This window comes from Anabas testudineus, chromosome 18, assembly GCF_900324465.2.
Source record: "Anabas testudineus chromosome 18, fAnaTes1.2, whole genome shotgun sequence".
NCBI classification, from domain to species: Eukaryota; Metazoa; Chordata; class Actinopteri; order Anabantiformes; family Anabantidae; genus Anabas; species Anabas testudineus.
Window position 1 is genome coordinate 13,621,879 of NC_046627.1, and position 22,292 is coordinate 13,644,170.

Below are 22,292 nucleotides of genomic sequence, written 5' to 3' on the forward strand. Positions count from 1 at the left end.
GAGTAGTTCAGGACATGTATGAGAGAAGTATGACGGTGGTGAGATGTGCTGTAGGTCAGACAGAGGAGTTCAAGGTGGAGGTGGGACTACACCAAGGATCAGCTTTGAGTCCCTTCTTGTTTGCTATGTTGATGGACAGGCTGACAGATGAGGTCAGACAAGAATCTCCCTGGACAATGATGTTTGCGGATGACATTGTGATTTGCAGTGAGAGTAGAGAGCAGGTAGAGGAACAGCTGGAGAGGTGGAGGTTTGCTCTGGAAAGAAGAGGCATGAAGGTCAGTCGTAATAAGACAGAATACATGTGTCTGAACGAGAGGGATCCAGGTAGAAGCGTTAGGTTACAGGGGGCTGAGGTGAAGAAGGTGCAGGAGTTTAAGTACTTGGGTTCAACAGTTCAGTGTGATGGGGAGTGTGGAAAAGAGGTGAAGAGGCGAGTGCAGGCAGGTTGGAGCGGGTGGAGGAAAGTGTCGGGAGTGTTGTGTGACAGAAGAGTGTCAGCAAGACTCAAAGGAAAGGTCTACAAGACAGTGGTGAGACCAGCTCTGCTCTATGGGTTAGAGACGGTAGCAGTGAGACAGAGACAAGAGGCTGAGATGGAGGTAGCAGAGATGAAGATGTTGAGGTTCTCCTTAGGAGTGACCAGGTTAGACAGAATAAGGAACGAGTACATCAGAGGGACGGCTCACGCTGCATGTGTTAGCAACAAAGTCATAGAGGCCAGACTGAGATGATTTGGACACGTTCAGAGGAGGGATAGTGAACATATTGGTAGAAGGATGTTGGAGATGGAGCTGCCAGGCAGGAGGACAAGAGGACGACCAAGGAGGAGATATATGGATGTCTTAACAGAGGACATGAGGTTGGCTAGTGTTAGGGTAGAAGATGTTCATGATAGAGTGAGGTGGAAAAGGATGATTCGCTGTGGCGACCCCTGATGGGAAAAGCCGAAAGAGAAGAAGATGTGTCTAAACACTTATTTCTAGCTGCAGACAACTATAACATCTTTGACGAATTGCACTCTGGTTTTTGCAAACATCACAGTACAGAGACCGACCTGCTGAAGGTAACTAATGACATTCTGTTGGCCTCTGACGCTGGTATATGCTCTATTCTTGTCCTTGTCATCTTTTATTTAGATTACATTAGATTACAGTGTCTTCACGTTGGAACTGGTCTTCCCAAGGACTGATGCAGTAGTTGTAGTTGTTGTGAGATGTGTTTGTATTATTGTTTTGTCTGTATTACTGTTTCCTGCATCCCAAGCAGTCGAGGCAGATGGCCGTTTAACTTGAACCTGGTTCTGCTGGAGGAGTTTTTCCTCATCCACTGTTTGCCTGGTGCTTGCTCAAGTTGATCTCGTTGGGCACAAAAATAGACCCATAATGACCTATATTATAAATTGCATTGATTCTTTAGGTTAATCTGGAATGTGTTTTAGAGTATGGGAGAGTGCATCTGCATATTTTATTGTAATTACTATATAATCATTATTTGGTATAAATGAACAAAACACTTGAAAGACCACACAGACTTTTCTGAACTTTTATTGCTGTCATGGGATTGAAACGGTGCCAGAGCTTCAGTCGTGCCCTTTAGAGGTTCCTTTGGCTTCAGTTGTCCTCCAGATGTCACTGTCACTGAGGCCTTGAAGCTCTGAACCTTTTTCGACACAATTGTTAGGAAAGCCTCAGTGTTTCATGAGGCTTCATTTGCCCACCACTAACAAATATACAACCGACACAATACAAAGTAACAACGAAAAAGGCATTGGAGTAGCAGGCAAAACACAAACTCACAGGTGGGGAAAACAGTCCAACCAACAAAAGAAGAGTCCACAGGGATCCAACAAACAAACGTGAAGAGACTTGACAGACGGAGAAACCAGAATCATGGAGAGGAATAATGGGCATGTAGGAGCGACGAACCAGCACTGAACAGAAGACTGAGGGGAGGTTATAAAACAAAAGAGACACACAGGTGAAATGAGTTAGTCAATTAGGAGTCCGGGCCAATAAAACAAAACAGAACCAGCAGACGGGGTGAAGGGAGGAATCGTAAGAGTGAAGATGTGAACTAACCAGAGACACATGACATCAGGTTGATGAGCAGCAGGATCCTGAAGATCATCTTCTCCCTGTGAGAGGAGACAGAGGTGAAGAAGAAATTACAAATAACAAACGTAGTGCCAGGAGCTACACTCATCAAGTGAGAAAGCAAAGAAGGACTGTCAAGAAAAAAACATGGAGGTCCTGTGTGGGTGGATTTCTGGTAGATACAAATAGAAGAAACCTGATTGTTGGACTGCACAGTTTGTTTCCAACCAGTCAACAAAACACTAAGTTAATTTTTAAAGTTTTCACAAGCAGCAGTCACTAGTCCCAATCAATACAAAAAAACCAAACAAAACTGTAAAACATAATCATCAATCTATTTGTAACCCAGGTTATTTTAGAGCTCTGAATTACACAGTGTTCCTAAATGCATCATGAACAGGTTACTGCTAGATGCTCTCTGGAGTTCTGCACCCTCTGACCCAGGACTCTACAGACCACACAACTCAGACAGGTGTGTGAGCAGAAAAAAACAACATAGATCAAAGTTATACTGTAAAAGTCAAGTTGGACATTATTGACTGGACATTTGCTGCACTGGAGTCAACACAGCTGGAGCTGACAGTGAAAGAGTTACTGAATTAAACTGAATTGAAAGAGAGGAGAGAAAAAAAACCCGAGCGTTCCTATCAATTTAGAGGATTATCCAGGTGAGTTAGCTTCAAACTAGCTGGTTAGCACAGGTAACTTTAAGGCTATTGGAGTCTGAAGTAAGCTTTTGGACTTGTGATAATTGTTCTGCACACATGTGAGCAGGCAGGTTTTTTTGTTTGTTCGTTTGTTTTTTGAGGGACAATTCTTCTGCTGTCGTGGAGCTGAAGCCTTCTCATCACTCCAAGGCAGTGGTAGGAAATTAAAGGAGACTCACTTCGAGGGAAATTCACCCTTTCATTCTGTTTTTTCATTTCCTATCTCAGATATAATTTGGGCTGAATACTGAAACTAATGCAAGTCAGTGAAACCGTTAAAGAAATCATTCAACGAGGATTAAGGAACATAAGATAAGAACAATAAGAACTGACCTGACAACGATTTTATTTGTTTATCTTTATTTTTCTTTTCACTTTGCTGCGCTGCTGATAATATTAGTTATACTTATCATTTGGTTTGAACATCTGATTTTTAGTTAGTGATCTAAAGGAAGTTATTGTTTGTTTTTTTTACCTTTGTTATTAATGTAACATTTAATAAATACAGTCCTTTTGTCATTTTTTTTTTAAAGTGTGTACTGTATGTATGGATTCCTAGTGGGATGGAGGTCTTTTCACTGTCTGTGTAGAGTTTCTACTGCCAGTCTCCGTACTGACTCTGATAGCAAGGGCAGAGCATAAGCCTACCTTGGCCTACATATTCATTGGGAGAGCTGTGTCGTCCAGATTATGTGACAGACAAGCTTTCAAAGAGTTTAATGCTGCATTTGGACTAAAAAGTCAAACTCCAGGCATGCATTAGTTTACTTTGATGGAAACAAGAGCAAGTTAGAGCGTCGGTGTGTGCTTAATGGTTTTAGCTAAAGACACAGAATTGATATTAAAAATATTGTTGATGCTCATGGATGCTCAAGTGGTCTAAAGTGTAGTTTCAAAAGGTTAACTTCGTAATCACACCACTCTGGGTTTTGGTTAAATTTCAACCTCAATAAAATTAATACAATTTAAAGTAAAATATAATGTATGTATATGTCACGTATACCCTGGCATGCTCTGCCTGGGTATGTCTGAATGAAGCCCTGAGAAACATTAATGTAAATCTGAACAATATGTGACTGTCAACCATGTTACATATCATGTAAAAAATAAAAAGTTTTAAAAGGGCTCAAGTATCAGACAAACTGAAACAGTGAGTCTCTTTTAGGTCAAAAGGGAGCAGGAATCAAGAGAAATATATTCAAGCTGCGCTGTAATTTAGCACCACTTCCAATATTTTCTAGTCCTTTTGATCAAACAAAGGCACCAAAAACTGTTTTAAAGGTTTCTAGCAATGAGATGTGATCTGGTTTCCTATATTCGGTTTGATCATATTCAAGAAAAAAGACAAATATGACAAGGCTGACAAATTATTATCCACCTGACAATTAATAGTAAATGTATTGTTAAACAAGGAGGATGAGTTCACAGATGAGCAGATGAGTGGGGAAGGGTCATGACTTCACAGATTATCTATGATTAGCTAAATAATACCTCGAAAGACTTTTCAGACGATCTCTTCCTTTTTTTCTTCTTCTTGTCCACCTTGTTGTTTCAAGAAACACAACACAGACAGACAGAGAGAAAATAACAATTCATTAATAATAAATTTCATGATGCTCAGTTTGTTTTATGGTTATATTTAATCTAATTTGTGTAATTCTACTACTACTACAAATTTTGTTTTTAATTGTGGTTATAAGAGTAAAGAGGCTCTTTTTTCCACTTGGAGGGATTTTAACCTATTTCTACAGAACAGCTTCAACTCAGAGATGTTGGTTGGCTTCCTTACATGAACTGCCCACTTCCACCATTTTACACATTGAACCGCTACATATAAATCTACATATAAACATAAATACTAAATAAATAATAATAAATTCATTGACTGACCTACGATGGACATCTTCAATGTAATAAATCATTAAAGCCACGTTTTTATAAACACAAAGGAAATGATACTTCAGCACGTTTATCAGACGACAGTAAAAAAAAAAAAAGCTGCAATCGAGCTGAACAGTTTCAACTGTCACCATTACTTTGCACGGTTAAACTAGGCTACGTGCCAAAAACGAAAGAAGCACGAATTTAATTCTTTTCTCCTATTTTACTAGTAATAAATGACTCTGCGCAGTCTGCAACTCTCTGTGCTGCTGTTTTATACCTCTATAAGTTTCTTTCCTGAAAAAATTACGAGTTTCTTTCAAAATCGGAAAGAAAAGAGAAAAAAATTGTGATGTACAGCTTCAGATTTCATTTATTATTCACATTGGGAAAACTCATAAAAAATAGGACACAGAAAAGAAACCATTTAAATCATAGATATAAATATAAACAGTAGGCTATGCTACTATAACCTGAAGACCAATATTTCTTGATCAGGGTAAAGAAAACAGAAAATAAAGAGCCATTTATCTCCAATGCAAAAGAATAATTGAACATAAATGTAGATTTCACTGCTTTAAACAAGCGCTCCTGAGTTATTAGAAACTTTCTCTCCGCTGATGCCTCAAAGTTCAAGATCAAAAACTGAGCAAGCATAAAAGATTTAAAACATGACTTAATAAATTAAGGTGGTCTATATTGGCTGTGTTCCACGGACACATGCGTTTTTGTTTTGCAGTTTTTATCTCTAAATTCATGAGAGTGATTTCTGACTTCGGCAAATTTATGAAAATATTATTTTGATGAATGCAATAAAACGGTTTGACTGTTTAACGACACTGGATGTTTGCCAGCGAAAGAAAGAAAGTATCATTAAACAGTCAAAAAAAAGAGAAAGAGAAAAGCTGCACTTGTTTATGCTTTGTTAAAAAGAAACATGGCAAAAAATCTAAAGGAGAAAAATTGTTTTTGTGCTACAGTCTAGTTTCTTGTTTGTTCACTAGTCTCACTATTGTCTCACTCTGCACGAGGTGGAACATCAACGACTTACTGTTATATCAAAAAAGGAAGAAAAACTCTTGTCCCATTTCCTCCTTTCATAAAAAACGATGTAAAACGATATAAAACTGTATTAAACTATATCCTCTGGTCTTTGGCCGTTTTGTCCAGATGAGAAAAAAACAAGTGTTCACCTCACTGTTCTTTTATTCTTCCTGAACTTCTTTTGGTGATGGGGTCTACATGGGGCCAGGGGGGTTATGTTTTATTATGCTATGTTGGTTCAGGATCCCAGATGTTTCCTGTTTTCATGACTCGGATCCTGATTCATTGTGCCTCTCCCAATAGTACTACTTTAGTGTGGTGGAGGTTTATGTGTAGTCTGGAACTGGAACTGGGACCTCTTATTGACAAGTACCTGGTGGTCAGACCTTGATCTATTGGCCCTGGGATTTTATGAAAGTGGAAAAAAATAAAACACTAAAATGATCAATGATGCCTTGGTGGACTCCTGGGACAGAGCAGGTCGTCAGACACAGTTCAATGAGTGTCATGGTTTCAATAATCTAAAATAAACATAAACTAATGTCCAATAAACAGCACTTACAAAATCTCTATTTTTATTAGCATCATTAACACAACCTAACAATCAATATGACACAGTAAATAACATGCATTTGCTCAAATTTCAATGTACAACAACAAAAAATGTCTGTGTAAAAGATTTATGTGGCTACATGTTCCATTACAGATTCATATCTTTGTAAACAACATAACAGATGTGAACCTGAAAACTTTACAGCCTTAAGTTTAGTACGATTGATGAAATATAGATACTAATGTTCTACTTTCCATAGTAAATGAGGTAGACGTGCTTCAGCATAGTTCACATTTCACAAGCAATAAGTAAGGACACATCCTTTCAAAGTAAAGTTGTTATCAAATCCATCTGTGTATATCAAAACAGCTATGGCTCTTTTACCATAGTCACTGATAATCAATATAAATTATTGATTAATTATTATGCATAATAAATCATGTAACATGTGTGATCCATCTAAATTGCTGCTATAATTACCTGCTCCTATGTATGTCTGTAATGTTGACACCTTCTCTGAGTGTTTTCTGTGTCCTTACACTGAAATTTAAGTGACCTAAAATGTTGCAGACTGAATTAAATACTAGAAATGTAACACAGCAACTTTATTAGTGAGTCTTGTTGTTGCTGAACAAATCAGGAATAATAACTTTTCCATTTACATTAAAAAACACAAAATCAGTCTGACTGACATAATACTATAGATTGTTCTTTACTACAACTGTACTGAGTAACAATAATCATTATACTGTAACTCAGTACCAAAGTCCAGCATCTCATCCTGAACTAGAACTAACTCTAACCTCGATCCAAAACCAGGTCTTAACTCTCAAAAAGCCCAAGGATAAAAGGTCCTCACAACGTAAATACAATTCTCCACACAAACTCAAAAGCACATATGCAAAGAAGCTCAGCTGAAGTTAACTCAGGGTAAATCTGGAGGTATTCTGAACTCAACTGAAGGAAAAAGATTGTGAGTAAACTCTTCATCAAGCCATCTAAGTCTATGATCTGGTAACAAAACTGAACCGTCACAGATTCACTCTCCCTATGTTGAGGAGAAATGTTTCTCAACAGAGAGGGAGCAAATAAAACGTAACAAACAGACAGTGCTGGAGCTGCTGTCAGTACCAGTCCACAGTAGAGGCCGACTCTTCCCCAACGTGTTGTGTTTTGTCCGTCAGGGTCTGTCTCAGCTTTGGGCCACGCAGCTGTAAAGACACCAAACATCTAAGTTCAAGTTCTTATTCATCAAATCAGCTACTGATATGTTAATAAAGTTTCACTGAATAAACTCACCAGTGACGTTGAGTCGACACCTTTCAGAGCTCCAACCATCATTAGTTCTGACTTTACACAGGTACAGTCCTGAGTCATTAGTCCTGAGTCTGGACAGTTGAAGTCTGATTCGTCCTTCTCTGAGGACGTCTTTGTCAAACTGGACTCTTCCTGAAAACTGTTGATGCTGAGATTCTGGGACCTGGACACCGTTATGTAGAGAATACAGGACTAAGACGCTGTGATCGGTTATCAGCTCACAATAGATAAAAATGAAGGAGGGGGATCTGTCAGGTCTGACAGTGAACGTCCACTCCAGTGTGATGTTGTGGTTCTCCTCTGCCTGATAGGAGGTCTGTGTCACATTCACTACAAATGTTCCTGTTGAGGAGACACAGACACAAAGTGACAACTTGAATTATTGAACTATTAATAATTGTTGAGTTGGTGGAGAATAAAGTGAAGATGTGAACTAACCAGAGACACATGAGATCAGGTTGATGAGCAGCAGGATCCTGAAGATCATCTTCTCCCTGTGAGAGGAGACAGAGGTGACGCGGACCTCATTCTTTGGACGCATAACTTTGCTGAACCTAGACATGACCAACTGCAGCAGCCCCAGATCATCAGGCTTATACAGTAGGTACTAGGCATGATGGGTGCATCACTTCACCCACCTATCTATTTACCCTGATGCTCCCATCACTCTCAAACAGGGTAAGTCTGGACTCATCAGACCGTGTGACCTTCTTCCATTGGACAGACCTTAAACCAGTTTTGGTAGTTTCATTAATCTCCTTAGACGTTTTCTTTTGCTCAATTACTGACAATAATTTGCCTCTACTGAAACAGATTAACATCTTTTCCACAACCACAGGATGTTTAAGAAATTAGAAGCTACTCACTGCATCAGTTCAGGTTAAATAACTAGTTACCAGCTGAAACATAATCATCCAAGCAGTAATTATCAATAGAATCCTATTATCTATTTAATTTGTTTAGTGACTTTTTCTTGGACAGAAAGTGTATTTAATGAACACAACTGATCCAAAGACTTTCTGACTAAATACATGAGCAAATACTGCAGTGTTGAAATTTCTGTCAGAAGGTGGAGCCAGAGTTTAATGAACAACAGAGAATATGTTCTCTTTTTACTCAAACGTCTCTTCTTCTCTTCATTTCACTTCATTACACCACACAGACATGTGTATTACCAAACTAATAATAAACTAATAATACAACTAATAACATTGTTTTTTAAATATAGTGACTGGAACTAATGCAAACAGACACTAATCTGAGCGATAGCAAATAATGGTATGAAATTTGAATTATGAATTATAAAGATGAGGTCTAAACACAGCAACAATTCTTGCAGTAAAAAGAGCAACTTTGTGGATGTTGCTGGTGTTTTTGGAACAAAACAAGCATCAATAGGAAAGAAAAACGTGGACATGTGTGTGTATTAAAGCTGATCATTTAATTCATGATTACATTAGGCTGAGAGACAATGGTTTTAAAAATCATCTTTTGGTTCATTCTGACACATTTACAGTTAAGAAAATCATAATCATAAATACATGTCTAAATATGTGTTACCTGCATCCTAATGTATTATTTATGTTGTAAATTACTTTATTAATGTAAATCTGCAAAGTAACTTATCAAGTTTTTAAATAACTGAAGGAAAAATACTAAATTCTAGTAGAAAATGTGGCACAAAGTACAAAAATACTTGAGGAACTACAGATCTGAGTAGATCTAGTTGAATTGCACAGTTATCTGATCTAAAACAGGCTGGGACAGAGACCTGGAGGTCTGTGACCCAGACACACATCATGGATATGGAACAATCACAATAACAGACATGCATTTGTTCACTTGAGGCTGAGTGTTTGTCCAGATCATTGTGAGAGAAGCAGACCACACATCATGCAGCAGCAGCTGCTGCAGCGACTCTACTTCTGCAAAATAGACAATTAGAAACACACGTTGCCACAAACAGAACCGAGGGATCATGAGGTCAAACGCTTTGAAACAGCAGTTTTAGAGAATATTTCGGCTGCAGCAGGTAAATCTGTGGATGTGAAAGTTGTGTTAGAAACTCGGACTCTGTCCTAAAAAAACAGAAGTAACAAACCACAGGAAACAGTGAACTTCTAACAGCTGATGTAAAGATAACAGGCTGAAACAGAAACGACACAGCAGAAAAACTCGGTACATTTTTGAGCCAAATTACCTTTTTGTCTGCAGAAACGAGCAACGTGGAGGAAAAAGATAAGTTTCACTTTCGGTGAATAGATCCTCCTCCTCCTCTGCTGCTGAGTCAGCACAAGTTATCAACAGTAACAGATAAAATAAGATAAATAAGTGGCTGCTCTGAACGATTCATTTAGATGTTTCTTTTACAGTTAGTAGAACTGTAGTTTGCTGCTTTTAGACATTTTAAAGAAAAGAGTCAATGTGGAAACCAGGAGTTTACAGAGTTAAATGTCTGCACATGCAGATTTCCGACACAAGTGAACTACACATAGATAGAAACACGTAACAATAATCACATCATTATCATAATAATAATAAGAATTAAAAATAATAGTTTTATGAACATCAACTGTCAACAGTCGTTAACCTCAAACATTACAATATATTAGAGTCACAACCTACAAAAAATACATATTTTAAAAAACGTTAAATGCTTTTAGATATCACAAAATCCTATGTCGAGAATTTACTTCTGGCCTTTTTAACTAACCCATCTGCAGCGAATAATAAACGTTTTAATTGTGGATTAACCTCAGTTTTTATTTCCATATATTAATTAAGAAGCGCGGATCCCCCGATCCAACATGGCGGCCGAGTTAACGCATGGACCCCAATGGAAAGAAGCGGGTCAGAGGGTCCAGTTGTTCTTATTGAATTAGCTCAGTGTGAATAAACTCAACAGAGTTAGACAGAGTGATCACTTGCAGCTACAGTGAACAACACATCCAGCTGGAGCTGATCCCAGCTGTCCCTGGATGGAAGGTGGTGTACTGTACAGGTTACACCACCTTTCTGCTCATATCTCCACTGAGTGATTCATATAGTTTTTAACCATATGAACTAATGTGGACCATCAGAATCAGAACAACTGCAGCCGTGACTCCGTAATAACACATTGTAACCCCAATTAAGACATTTTAAATAGTGTTATTTATTTTTGCTTCATTTATTATTTATATTTTCAATGTTAAGGTTTAATTTCACCCAGAAAGTCATTTGCACTGAGACCAAATGTATTCATTCAGTTATTACTGTAACAGACAGTATGGTTTCTACAGGCGGAGGTGAAGGTTTGTCATGGTTATTATTGTTGAAGGAAGTTCTGAATATACTGTACAGTATGTCCTGTAGCCTTTATGAGGATGTGGCCACACTCAGTTATTCAGTTCACACTTTGCTTTGAGTTTAGTAACAAACAGCTGTTACAAGTAAAAAGAGAAGTTTGGTGTCACTATGTTGTTAAGTCACAGTCATGGTTCAGGTCATGTGACGTCACTAAAGAAAAAATTAGGTCGATCAAAAGTTTATCTGCTGAGACAGAACGACCTAAGAAGGAACTCTGGTTCCTGCTGTGCTCTTTTGTCAAACTCCAGCTGATGAACTATGGCGAAGAGTCGCTCAGACGAAGATGGTGAAACGTCTGCTGCAGCGTCTGGTGAGACAGAAAATTCAAATACTTTATTGATTTATTGGTTAATTGACAGCAGAGAGATGACTGGAAATAAAGAGACAGTTTTAAAATGTAAATGTGCAGATGGAAATTTATCATTTTAACACATTTGGTTTAATATTAATGAACTTAACTGGTGAGTTTTCAGTCACTGTACATGTTTGAATTTGTCGTCTACATGATGATTATTATGTATTCAGCACCATGAAGTTTCCATCATTAGCACTCCTCATGTTAATAAAAGGTCAATAAGTAGGACTCCTGATGCACATTCATTTGAACTAGTTAATAAGAAAAAACATTCAACCACAGCTAGATCCAATCTGAAGTCATGCATTTGGTTTAACTAATGCTCATTTAAGTATCTCACCACTCTGCTACATGTCTAATATGATCTAACTGTCTCTGTGCAAACTGAGCTGTCCGGGATTTTGACCCACAGACAGAAACCTGTTCAAACTGGTTGCTGTGAGTTTTGGACTCCTGTGTATCACACAAGCTGCTCTCAACGTTTCCCTGCGTCTGATTCTCTGTGAGTCATTTTAAATTGTCTCTCTACTTTTCTAATAGTTCCTAAAACATATTTACTGTTTAAATGAACCATTTGATTAAGACCAGAAAGACGACAGGTACAAGCTTAACGTGACTAAGTGCTTTGAGCAACTTCACCTGTTTGTATGTGAATACTGTTCATGATGTTTCACATGATGTTTCAGAGGATTTCACAGGGACGTATGTACAAATCAGCTTATTTCCCAACACGCCCTCATACTAAATGTGACATGTATTGCATGATTAAAGTGGTTTTATTCCACAATTTCTTTGTTAAGTCTGTTTTGTCAGATAAGAACAGTCTGAATGTTGAAGCTGATTTTAAAACTCTTACAGAGGAGGAAGATAAGCTGAAGAGGAAACAGACTCTGATAAGTAATATCAAGGAACAATATGCAGCAGCCAACTGTTTAGGTTTGGATACGAGATGAAAGTTTAACATTTCAGCTTTAATTGTATTTACAAAACATTAAATAATAGAACTTTGCACATTTAGTATCACTGACGTTTTGATTTAATTGACCTGCTGTTCTGTATGAGGGAGGGATGGCTGGTTACATGTTAAGGTGTCCTTTGGACAAGACACCAAAACCCTGTACTAGGTGTCTTGTGGTTAACAGCGCTTGTTTACTTCCTGTTTATTCTCCAAACACAGACACCAAAGACAGCTCAAAGCTGGAAATGGAGTTGGTCCAGTTACAGAGCAGCTACAGGAATCTGACTGAAGAACAAGATCAGCTGAAAGAACAACTGGAGCACGTGACCAACGAGAGAAATGATCTTCAGAGAAAGCTTCAAGGTATTTATTTCATATTTTGTTCTTGTTATCTTCATCACTCCAACTCATGTTGTTCAAGGTTCAGAATTCATTGGGATTTTTATCGGACGGAGGACTGTCACTGCAGGAATTTGTATTTGCAGCATTTTTTGATTCTGTATACACAGTGTGTTTCCTTAATGTTTTTACCTGTACTTTTTTTATGCCACCGTACATACGCTCACAGGATTCTGTATTTACTTGTTTTCTCATTTAAACAGTTCTGCAGTCCCAGTGGTGTATCTACTTTGGTGGTAGTTTATATTACATTTCTGTAGAGGAGGAATCCTGGCAACAAAGTCGAGAAGACTGCCTGCAAAAAGGCGCTGACCTGATCATTATCAACAATCGTGAAGAGCAGGTGTGTGTCTGTTTGTGTGTGAGAGAGAAAAAGTTAAATGATATGAGCACGAAATAGTTAATATCTTATTTACATGGTGTTGATGAGTGTTTCTCTCTGTCAACCAGCAATTTGCAAGAAGATTCGGAAAACGCTTTTGGATTGGACTGACTTATGTAAAGACACAGAGGGCGTGGAAATGGGTGGATGGGACTCCGCTGACGACAGGGTTTGTATTTTACTTAACTTTCAATTTCCATGATGAACTTTGAACTTTGAACTTTGAACTGTGGTCAGCTACAGTCACTGTAGTCTGATGCAGTGTAGCGTGCATAGAATACAGCACTTTTTAAGCTCCCTCCACAGCAGCGACTATATGAGGATATATCAGGTTATGATTTACAAAATTCTCTTCTTGCCATTTTCTGCAGTATGTAGTTTTTATTCCCCATCATTTCACTTCCACACAGAAATGATCCAAGTACACTGTGTTTTGTGATCTTTACCAAATTGTGTAATAGCAACAGTCAGATTAGTGTTTTCTGACTAATAGAGGGATCGACTGATGACTATAGTAAAACATCTCACTAATTGCATTGATAGGGATGGTTTCTGTGTACAAAATCTACTTGGTGTGAGTTCTTTGAAAATAAAAGTTGTTTGTTTGTTGCAGGTACTGGAGCCCAAATGAGCCAAACAATGCTCTAGGTAACGAAACATGTGCAGAAATAAAGGATTATGACCAGGAAAATAACTGGAATGATGAACCGTGTAACCTTAAGAAATTTTGGATCTGTGAAAAGGAAGTCCTTTAAATACTCAACATCCAAACTCAATAAACAGTGACCGAGAACAAAATATTTTTTTATGCTGTTATCTCATTATAACAAGATAATTTTTCTTATTGTCAGAAAAATAGGTAATTTATCAAAAATCTAAAAGTGTCTGGTCCATTTGATCACACCTGATGGCTCTGCCTTCAAAATTTATGTAAATAAAATCTAATTTTTGCCATAGTTCACCAGAAAATACTGGTTAGTAATTTTATGCTTGATTGTGCTGATTGTATTTCATTAGTAGATAAATTACTGTGCTACTGGATAGTTGGATTACTAGATTACAACTGAAGTCCTATGCTTGTGCACTTAATGAAGGAAGTAAGTACAACTTCTAAATGTTATTTAAAGTATAAAAGTAGAGCAGCTAAAACAAAACAGGAAGAATCAGAATTAAGCATCAGGATTCAGAATCACTTGCCGGATGTAGCTTAAGTCCATAACATAGTGCAGATCCACATAATTAAGATAATTAATAATGTGGATCTGTGCAATATATGTGAAGATATGTAAAATCTAGATTTCATGAAACAAATTAGAATAAGAAAAAAAAGGCATCCTTCGAGTTTAAGTGAGATTAGGTTGGTGTTCTTATTATTTTCTTTCATTTCAAGAAACCCCCACTTTTCTTCACTACCTATGTGCTTTTCACTTCACTGTAGCATTAAAGTCATGTACAGCAGTTGTTTTACCATCCTAACGCCCACTCAGACAACCACTCAATACCATAAATCTTGTCCCCTGGTGCCTAAACATCATCAGCCGTAAAAGTCCCTATTCGCTCTCTAGCAAAAAGACACTCTCTATTACTCACTGTATCACACCTACACTTTCTCTTTTAATGTACATTATAGGAGAGGTCAGTATAGAGTAAATAATTCTGAGCACACAACCACAAAAAAACACTGAACCTGTTAACACCTGATGAAAAGATACGAGGTTGACATGCAAACTATTTATTCCTTTTTATATGTAAGTAAAGTTTGTTTTATAGATAATGTTTCTGTACTTTCACTCCAGTAAAACTCTGAACTGACTTTATGTGTTTCTGCATCATGTTAATGCTACTTTTAATAAATAAAGGCTGTGAGTCTCTGCTTATTTCTTACCATTAAGTTTTTATTTAATCAAGAAGGTCACTTACACTAAGACAGTTTTTAAAACCATCAGTGCTACAAGAGCATGAAACATTCGTTTGTGCTGCTCAAATGCATGTATTTAATCAAATAAACTAATAGATATGATAATTTATTGAGTTTTGAACTGAATCAGATAATAACAAGGAAACATGACATGAAATAAAACGTTGATGTCAGGAGAACACTGAACAACAACTATAGAGTTACAAGAAGGAAGCACCTACTCTCCAAAAGGAACATTACTGCTCATCTAGAGTATGCTCAAGGCAACGACCAAACGCTGCATTTCAGCATAAGAGCGTTTATCCCATCGGGGAAAAACATGGAGTTCACATCATGATTGGGAGCTGCTTTGGTCCAACGAGGAAGAAGAATGGGATAAAATCCTCTAAGCCGATGTGTAAGGCCGATTAAGTAAATGTTTCCTGTAGCTGTTTACGTTTGTGCTGTAAAACGGGGTCACACCAGTAACCAAAGGAAGAGAGAAATGAAAAAGTGAAACTTGTAAAATGTATACATTCATTCCACACAGACATATGACATATAGATATATTTCAAGTGTTAATTTCTTTTAATTTTGCTGATTATAACTGACAACTAATGAAAACCCCAAATTTAGTATCTTAGAAAATTTGAATATTACTTAAGACCAATAAAAATACATCAACTTTTGGTGATGTTCTAATTATATGACTAGCAGCTGTATTTAAAATTGGATATGAGCTGAATTATGGTAACTGGACTTCTTTCTTGTTACATTAAAATATTTCACTACTCAGCAAAGTACTGTAGCTACTTTCATCTGAGGAACGTTTGTATGAGACCTCAAATTTATCCTCAGGTGGGTTTAATTTCACACTTGGCCTTAATAACCCACTGCTTCAGGTCTGTGCACTACACATAGATGGAGATCAAGATCCACGAAGTACAGGCCTTCACAGACCACATAGACTCAGTTGACACAAACATTATGTTCACGAAGACATCAAAGACAACTGGATGACTTTCCTGATCTGCGCAGTCATCATTAGGGGCCAGTGACAGCCTAGAAATAAAAATCTGCAGTACCCATGGACAAGGACCAGTACCTGTTGTTTGAATTCCACCACCCTAACTGCCCAGTAGAGAAAATGCAACACCTCGGGACTAGAATCAGTGAGAAACTTAATTTGAAGGACAACAATGTTCACATGGACAGACAGAGGAGACACGTGGTTTGAGAGAGGTGTGAGAGAACTGATGTATGTGCACAAGGAACAATGACCTCCAACAGAGGTGGAGGGAACAGTGTCCAATTTATCATCCTGCCCTTTCATCCATCTGCAGAAATATCAAAACCACTTCACACCTCCACCAGGAAGGCCACAGCTAACAACCCACTTAATGGCAGGAGAGGACTGAGATGATCCTGCTGCTCATCAACCTGATCTCATGTGTCTCTGGTTAGTTCACATCTTCACTTTATTCTCCACCAACTCAACAATTATTAATAGTTCAATAATTCAAGTTGTCACTTTGTGTCCTGACCTCTTATCAGCCTATAAAAGCTACGAGCAAACCTGACTTGGACCTCTGAAGGTCACATGACCTTTGAGATCATGAAAACATTGTTACATGTGGTCTGGCTTTCACCCTCCTAGACTAAGAGAAACCATATCTGTTAACAACAAAGAGTTCCAGATGAGTTTAAAGCTAAACATGAGGTGATTTCAGGATTTGAGTCTATTTTGTCGGATAACTGAAGATAACTGCCAGTAAAATTAGCGAGTGGGTTAACTTTATCTGCTATAATCAACAGAGATTCATTATCTACATAGATGATGCTCTAGTTTTCTTAACAGAGCAGATTAGTGCAACTACTGCTATGAAAGACAAAATCATCAGGCTTTTGATCAGATCCTTGCAGAAAGATTACGCTCTCTTATAAGAGAATATTGCTGTATTCGAGTAGCAGGACATTACCAAGGCAATGGAGAAGCTTAGGGCTAAGTGAGGGATAATGCCGGTAGTGATGCAGATGTGAGCTTGAAAAGTTGGTTGGAGAATGCCACTAGTAGTCGGAGGCAGGGTTTAGTTGTGGTAGTGTAAATAGAGTTCATTCTTTGCTGTTGTTTTCCTGTGATGAGATCAGTGATTCTTAGAGCAGTGTAAAAGTAGACATTTCAGATGGTAACAATGAAGCAGGTAGTGCTGCAGAAAAGACTCCTGATGTCTTTTATTTGTGTGTGGAATATGTTCCTGGAAAATGTATTGTGAGGGGAATATGTGTGTGTGTGGTAGTAATTAAGTTGTTAAGATAGATAATACAGTGAATTTGTGTTATATTAATGACTAATCAGTTGTAGTTAGTTTTTTTTTTTTAATTTCTGTTGCACAGAAGGAAAAAAGACAAAAGGAAAACAATTGGAAACAGTTCTTCCCAGAGCACTTTACTTAGATATTTTCCCTTGTTCCTCACTAGTAAGTCAATTTGCATAAAAGCATAAGATAAATGACTTAATGTAAATGTAAAAGCTCGATTATGGTGACTATTTACGAACTATTTATGAAAATTATACCACCACAAATACCACCACCACAAATCAAAGTACTATTGTTTCTCACTACAGTATGATCATGCTCTCTAGATCAACTAAGTAAAGCTACTACACAACAATCAATACATGTAAAACGTGTAATACATCCCGTGATTTTAAAATGAAATAATGCACAGATAATATAAAATCAGCAGTACAAATCATTAGCAGACAGTTTTTCTGTTCCATCGTGTCAGTGAAAAACAGAACAAGCAGTTTCTATGTTTGTCGACACTCAAATGGCCACACTGTTTTCCATAGAAGCTGGATCCATGTATGTGTACGGGATTTTACTTTCATTTTCCAGACTCTTGTTTCTTTTGTTGATGTCTTCACTTAACTTCTTTAGTTCTCCTTGAAAAACCTTTATCAGTTTGCAGGGAGTCTCCTCACTGAAATATTCCTCTCGGTATTGGCCAAGAATGACCTGATGATCAGTGGTGCATTGTTAACAAATTAATTTATTTTTAAATGTTTGTCATAAGATTTGCATGGGTACTTACAGAGTCAGAGGACCTCTTGCTGAGCAGCCACATGAGACCCATACCGTTAACAGTTCCACTGATCGTGGGCCACGTCTGCAGCAGTGTGTTCTCATTAGCCAGCTCTTTTTGGGTTGGTGGAGGAAGTTGTAAGGTGATGGGAGTGTTTGGCATGAAGCCGCCATAATCATACTGCAATCAAACATATTCTGGGTAACTGAGTAAAACACAGTTCAAGAGTGATCGTGACATTTCTAAAATCTATGAGGAATATCGGACATCAACACCTTTTACACACAGGTACACACAGACCACAGGTATTATTTTGTTTTTACCTTGGCTTCCTGTGAAACCTGACAATGTGCCTTATGCTGTATAACATGGTGCCCAAATGTTACTACAAAATCCACAATTTTCCAGCAGATGTTATACAATTATTAAAATCATAAAATGTGTTTTAAATCAGATTTGTTACAGTGCCAATAAAGTATATTCACCCCCTTGGAGGTTCATCCTTGTATTGACATTATAAATGAGTCATGGTCAATAAAAGTTGACAAATTTGAAAAAGAACATACTAAAAAACACCCCATTAATGTCAAAGTAAAAACTAATTTCTGTAAGTTGAAATCAGTGAGTGCATTCATATTCACCACCTTCAGGTGAATATTTAGTAGATGCACCTTTGGCTGCAATCACAACATGAAGTCCGTGTCGACAGGTCTCAATTAGGCTTGCATATCTGGATACTGGAATTGTATGCCATTTTTCTTTGAGCTTAAGCTCAACAGCACTTTTGAAGTTCTTACACAAGTTCTGGACTTTGACTCTGCCACTCCAGACCTTGCTGTCGGTAAAACATTTCTGTGTAGATTTTGCCTATGCGCCAAGTCATTATTAGGTCATAAGATTGTCCTTCAGGATTTTGCCACATTCATCATACCCTCTACTTAAGAAGCCTTCCCCACCTGGCCACCAAGAAAACATCCCCAGAGCATGACACTGCCACCACCTCAAACACAGAATTCATCCCTCTCTCTCCAGTTATCAACTTCTACAAGAACAAAAGCAACATTATGATTAGTCATCCTGGTCATCACCTGTCCAGTGTTCACAGCTGAGTGCTGGGCTGAGCAGGTGAAAACCACCATGGTGACAAACTTAACCAACTCATCCACGGTAGAAAAACTCTGTGGAATCCCTGAGAATTAGAGAGAATGATAGAAGAAGAATAGAAGAAAATATTTAGTTTAATTGATGAAAACGTCATGATACTGGTTCATAAACTTTCACCATTTATCAAAAAGACTGAGTTTTCCTTTAAAGCTCACCTGAGCTTTCTTTGGAAAGGAATCCATGTTTAAAAATGTCACCAATCCAGTCCTGCAGCTCAGGGTCGTTCTGGACCTCCTTATCACTCTTATAGTAGTATTCCAGTATTCCCTTCACAAAGCTTTGAGGAACACACACAATCAAAGGTGCCTACACATCACAACAAAATCCACAATCATTTCCATTATGCAAAAAGGACATTGTCCGAACATCTACCTGTTGATGATTTTCCAAATCCTGAGTCCATCATCCCTGTAGTAGAAGTTTGACAAAGACTCCAGTCCACGATCAGCAATGTCGTCAGGTATACAGAGGGATCTATAGGTCAGTGAAGACAGGGATCTCTCCAGGATTTTGCTCAAAGCCTCTCCACCAGAAGCTGCATGCTAAACAAGAGTTAGACAGATAAAGTACACAGTTGGACATAAAAACATGTTTAGATAACAGTTTACTCTGAAGGTTGGTGTTTTCGTACCTTTTTGAAAAATCCAGTGTTGGAAATAAGTTGATTTCGAGCTAAGATGTTGATCTGCAGAGTGTAGCGCATGTGAGGCATGAGAAGCTGAAGGAAAGAGGAAGATCTGTAAATAACATTACTGAAGAAATCCTGATGCTACACTAACAAGTTAACAACTGAGTCTGTAATTTATAGTGTACACACTAAAATACTGTGTTTGAAAGAATACATGTTGAAAAAATACAGCAACTTCAGTCTTCTGTCCTCTTACCTTGTACAGTGGATGAACCCTGGGAACGTTGCGCAGCAGTGACACTGCAAACACCTCAGCTAGCAGGTGAGTGCGCAGCAGGTGAGAGTTGAGCTGATGCTCAGTGAACTCTGCACTTCTCACAAAGGTCTTGGCCAACAACCAATCGTACTCCGGATCATTGGGAACAAAGATGGGATTGTCATCTGCTGGAATCTGTTTCAGCTGCATGAGAAGAGAGTGATTGGGGTCATCGCTCCATTTGACTCATTACTAGAACCCATCATTACTAATTAGACATTACTGACATCAGTGTGTTTGCTGAGCTGTAAATCTGCACATGTAAGAAGCTGGTGTTATGAAACAATTACTAAAATGTCTGTAAAGATTCTCAGTAATCCAGGTTAAGTTACTTATAGATGTAGCTGTGTTTGATTGATCTCACCTGAATAGCGATGGGCATCAATTTATCATTAGGGGTTTTTTGGAGCAGCACCAGTGGAGCCATCAAGTACTGGGCCTTCCCATTGATGATGTTTGGTTGCACTCCATCCAAATTATTGTAGTCGCACAGGAATATGTTTCCATTCTGTGTTGAAATTTAGTGATTTTAAGTTATGAACTGAAACACATTCACATGATACAGATAATTCACAAAGAAAACAAAGTGAGCTGATGGGGCAAATGTTCTTAGACAAAGATTCAGGATAGACTGATAATTATTCTACCTTCATTTCATCTTCCAAACTATGACCGTGGAGAAGCATCTTATCAGTGACAGGAAAGTTACTGGGCAGAGCTGTGCAACGCTGGATCACCATGGGGTTGGCGCCATTTAGAAACTGGTAGGCGAAAAAGTCATCGTGCCTCCAGTTTTCCATTACATGTTCTAGCAAAGTGAAAAAATTTAACATAGATAAATAATAATAATAATATATATATATATATATATATATATATATATATATATATATATATATATATATATATATATATATATATATATATATATATATATATATATATACAATGCATATAAAAAGTATTCAGCCCCTTGAATGTTCTTTTTACTGACATTATAAATCAATCATGGTCAATCTAAGTTGGCAACTTTGACTCATACATTTCAGAACACTGCCTTATTAATGTCAAAGTGAAAACAGGTTATTACAAATTAATGTAAATCAAATAAACATGTGTAAAGTGAAATCAGTGTTTGCATTAATATTCACCCCCTTAAAAATGTCTGACCTAAGCCAACAGAGGTCCAGGTATTTAGTGCTAATAGTCCCACAGTTGGAAAAGTGAAATAGGGATAACCTGAGTGCAGTGAATGTGTATCAAGTGATTGCAGTTTAAAAAACCTTGTGTCTGGAAGATCCAGTCACTGGTTCTTCAGTATTCCTGGCAACCATTACACTGTGAAGACCAAAAAAAAAAAAAAAACTCCAAGACCACATAACCAGAGAACAGGTCATTGAGAAGCATAATTCAGGGAATGGAAACAAAAAAATCTCCAAGGCACTGAGCATTCCCCTGTAGTTCATTGAATCCGTGTCTGAATGCCTAGAACAGGTCGTCCACACAAAGTGAGTGACTGTGCAAGAAGGAGACTGGTGAGAGAGGCCACTAACAAACAATGACTACTCTGAGGGAGTTACAACCATCAGGCAGCAATAGGAGCAACTGCACATACAGCTTCTTCCGCCCTGGTTCTTTACCAGTAAAATCATTATGGGAGAGTGGCAAGGAGAAAGCCACTGTTAAAGAAAACTCACAAATGGAGTTCACCAATAGGCATGTGGAAGACTCCACGATTGGGTGGAAGAGGGTTCTTTGGTGTTTTTTGTCTATGAGATAAGATGCTATGTTTAGTGCACACCAAACACTGCACATCACCACAAACACACCATCAACACTGTGAAACACAGTGGTGGCAGCATCATGCTGTGGGGATGCTTCTTAGCAGCCAGCCTTAGAAAGCTTGTTAAGGTAGAGAGTAAGATGAATGCAGCAAAATATAAGACAATCCTGGAGGACAAGCTTATTCAGTCAGCAAGACAACCACAGCATTTTAAAAGCTACACAGAAATGGTTTAAAGACAACAAGGTGAATGTTCTGGAGTGGCCAAGTCAAAGTCCAGACCTCAATCCAATAGAGATTGAGGTATTTTGGATGGACTTGAAAAGGCCTTTTTCAACCTGATCCCCACACAATCTGTGTTTGAGCAGTTTTGCAA

The 22,292-nt window shown here is 37.9% G+C and overlaps 2 protein-coding genes and 1 long non-coding RNA gene across 3 annotated transcripts; 1 reads left to right on the forward strand and 2 right to left on the reverse strand.

Moving 5' to 3' along the window:
* Window positions 1-1,563: 1,563 nt before the first annotated feature.
* Window positions 1,564-5,903, reverse strand: LOC113157691. The gene is made up of 4 exons (XR_003298515.2): window positions 5,736-5,903; window positions 4,295-4,345; window positions 2,082-2,137; window positions 1,564-1,945 (listed from the first exon to the last, which is right to left on the reverse strand). It is a non-coding gene; the product is annotated as an uncharacterized LOC113157691 (long non-coding RNA).
* Window positions 5,904-10,957: 5,054 nt separating this feature from the next.
* LOC113157739 (C-type lectin domain family 12 member B-like) lies at window positions 10,958-13,058 on the forward strand. Its single transcript, XM_026353368.2, has 4 exons — window positions 10,958-11,256; window positions 11,714-11,803; window positions 12,479-12,622; window positions 12,862-13,058. The coding sequence occupies exons 1-4, from the start codon at window positions 11,205-11,207 to the stop codon at window positions 13,056-13,058; spliced, it is 483 nt and encodes a 160-aa protein (XP_026209153.1). The 5' UTR covers window positions 10,958-11,204.
* A 4,708-nt stretch (window positions 13,059-17,766) lies between these two features.
* On the reverse strand, window positions 17,767-20,933 carry LOC113157741 (arachidonate 15-lipoxygenase B-like). Its single transcript, XM_033326543.1, has 9 exons — window positions 20,781-20,933; window positions 20,498-20,641; window positions 20,074-20,277; window positions 19,821-19,907; window positions 19,562-19,731; window positions 19,345-19,466; window positions 19,114-19,214; window positions 18,035-18,205; window positions 17,767-17,958 (listed from the first exon to the last, which is right to left on the reverse strand). The coding sequence occupies exons 1-9, from the start codon at window positions 20,931-20,933 to the stop codon at window positions 17,767-17,769; spliced, it is 1,344 nt and encodes a 447-aa protein (XP_033182434.1).
* Window positions 20,934-22,292: the final 1,359 nt, after the last annotated feature.

Bases quoted from the DNA above. Each gene is read 5' to 3' on its own strand.
- LOC113157739 (XM_026353368.2), top strand. From the start codon at position 11,205: ATGGCGAAGAGTCGCTCAGACGAAGATGGTGAAACGTCTGCTGCAGCG. The intron at 11,804-12,478 runs GTGAGTCATTTT...CTCCAAACACAG, and splicing joins TTCCCTGCGTCTGATTCTCT to ACACCAAAGACAGCTCAAAG. The intron at 12,623-12,861 runs GTATTTATTTCA...TCATTTAAACAG, and splicing joins TCTTCAGAGAAAGCTTCAAG to TTCTGCAGTCCCAGTGGTGT.
- LOC113157741 (XM_033326543.1), bottom strand. From the start codon at position 20,933: ATGGAAAACTGGAGGCACGATGACTTTTTCGCCTACCAGTTTCTAAAT. The intron at 19,908-20,073 runs GTAAGAGGACAG...TCTTTCCTTCAG, and splicing joins GGGTTCATCCACTGTACAAG to CTTCTCATGCCTCACATGCG. The intron at 19,732-19,820 runs GTACGAAAACAC...ACTCTTGTTTAG, and splicing joins ACACTGGATTTTTCAAAAAG to CATGCAGCTTCTGGTGGAGA.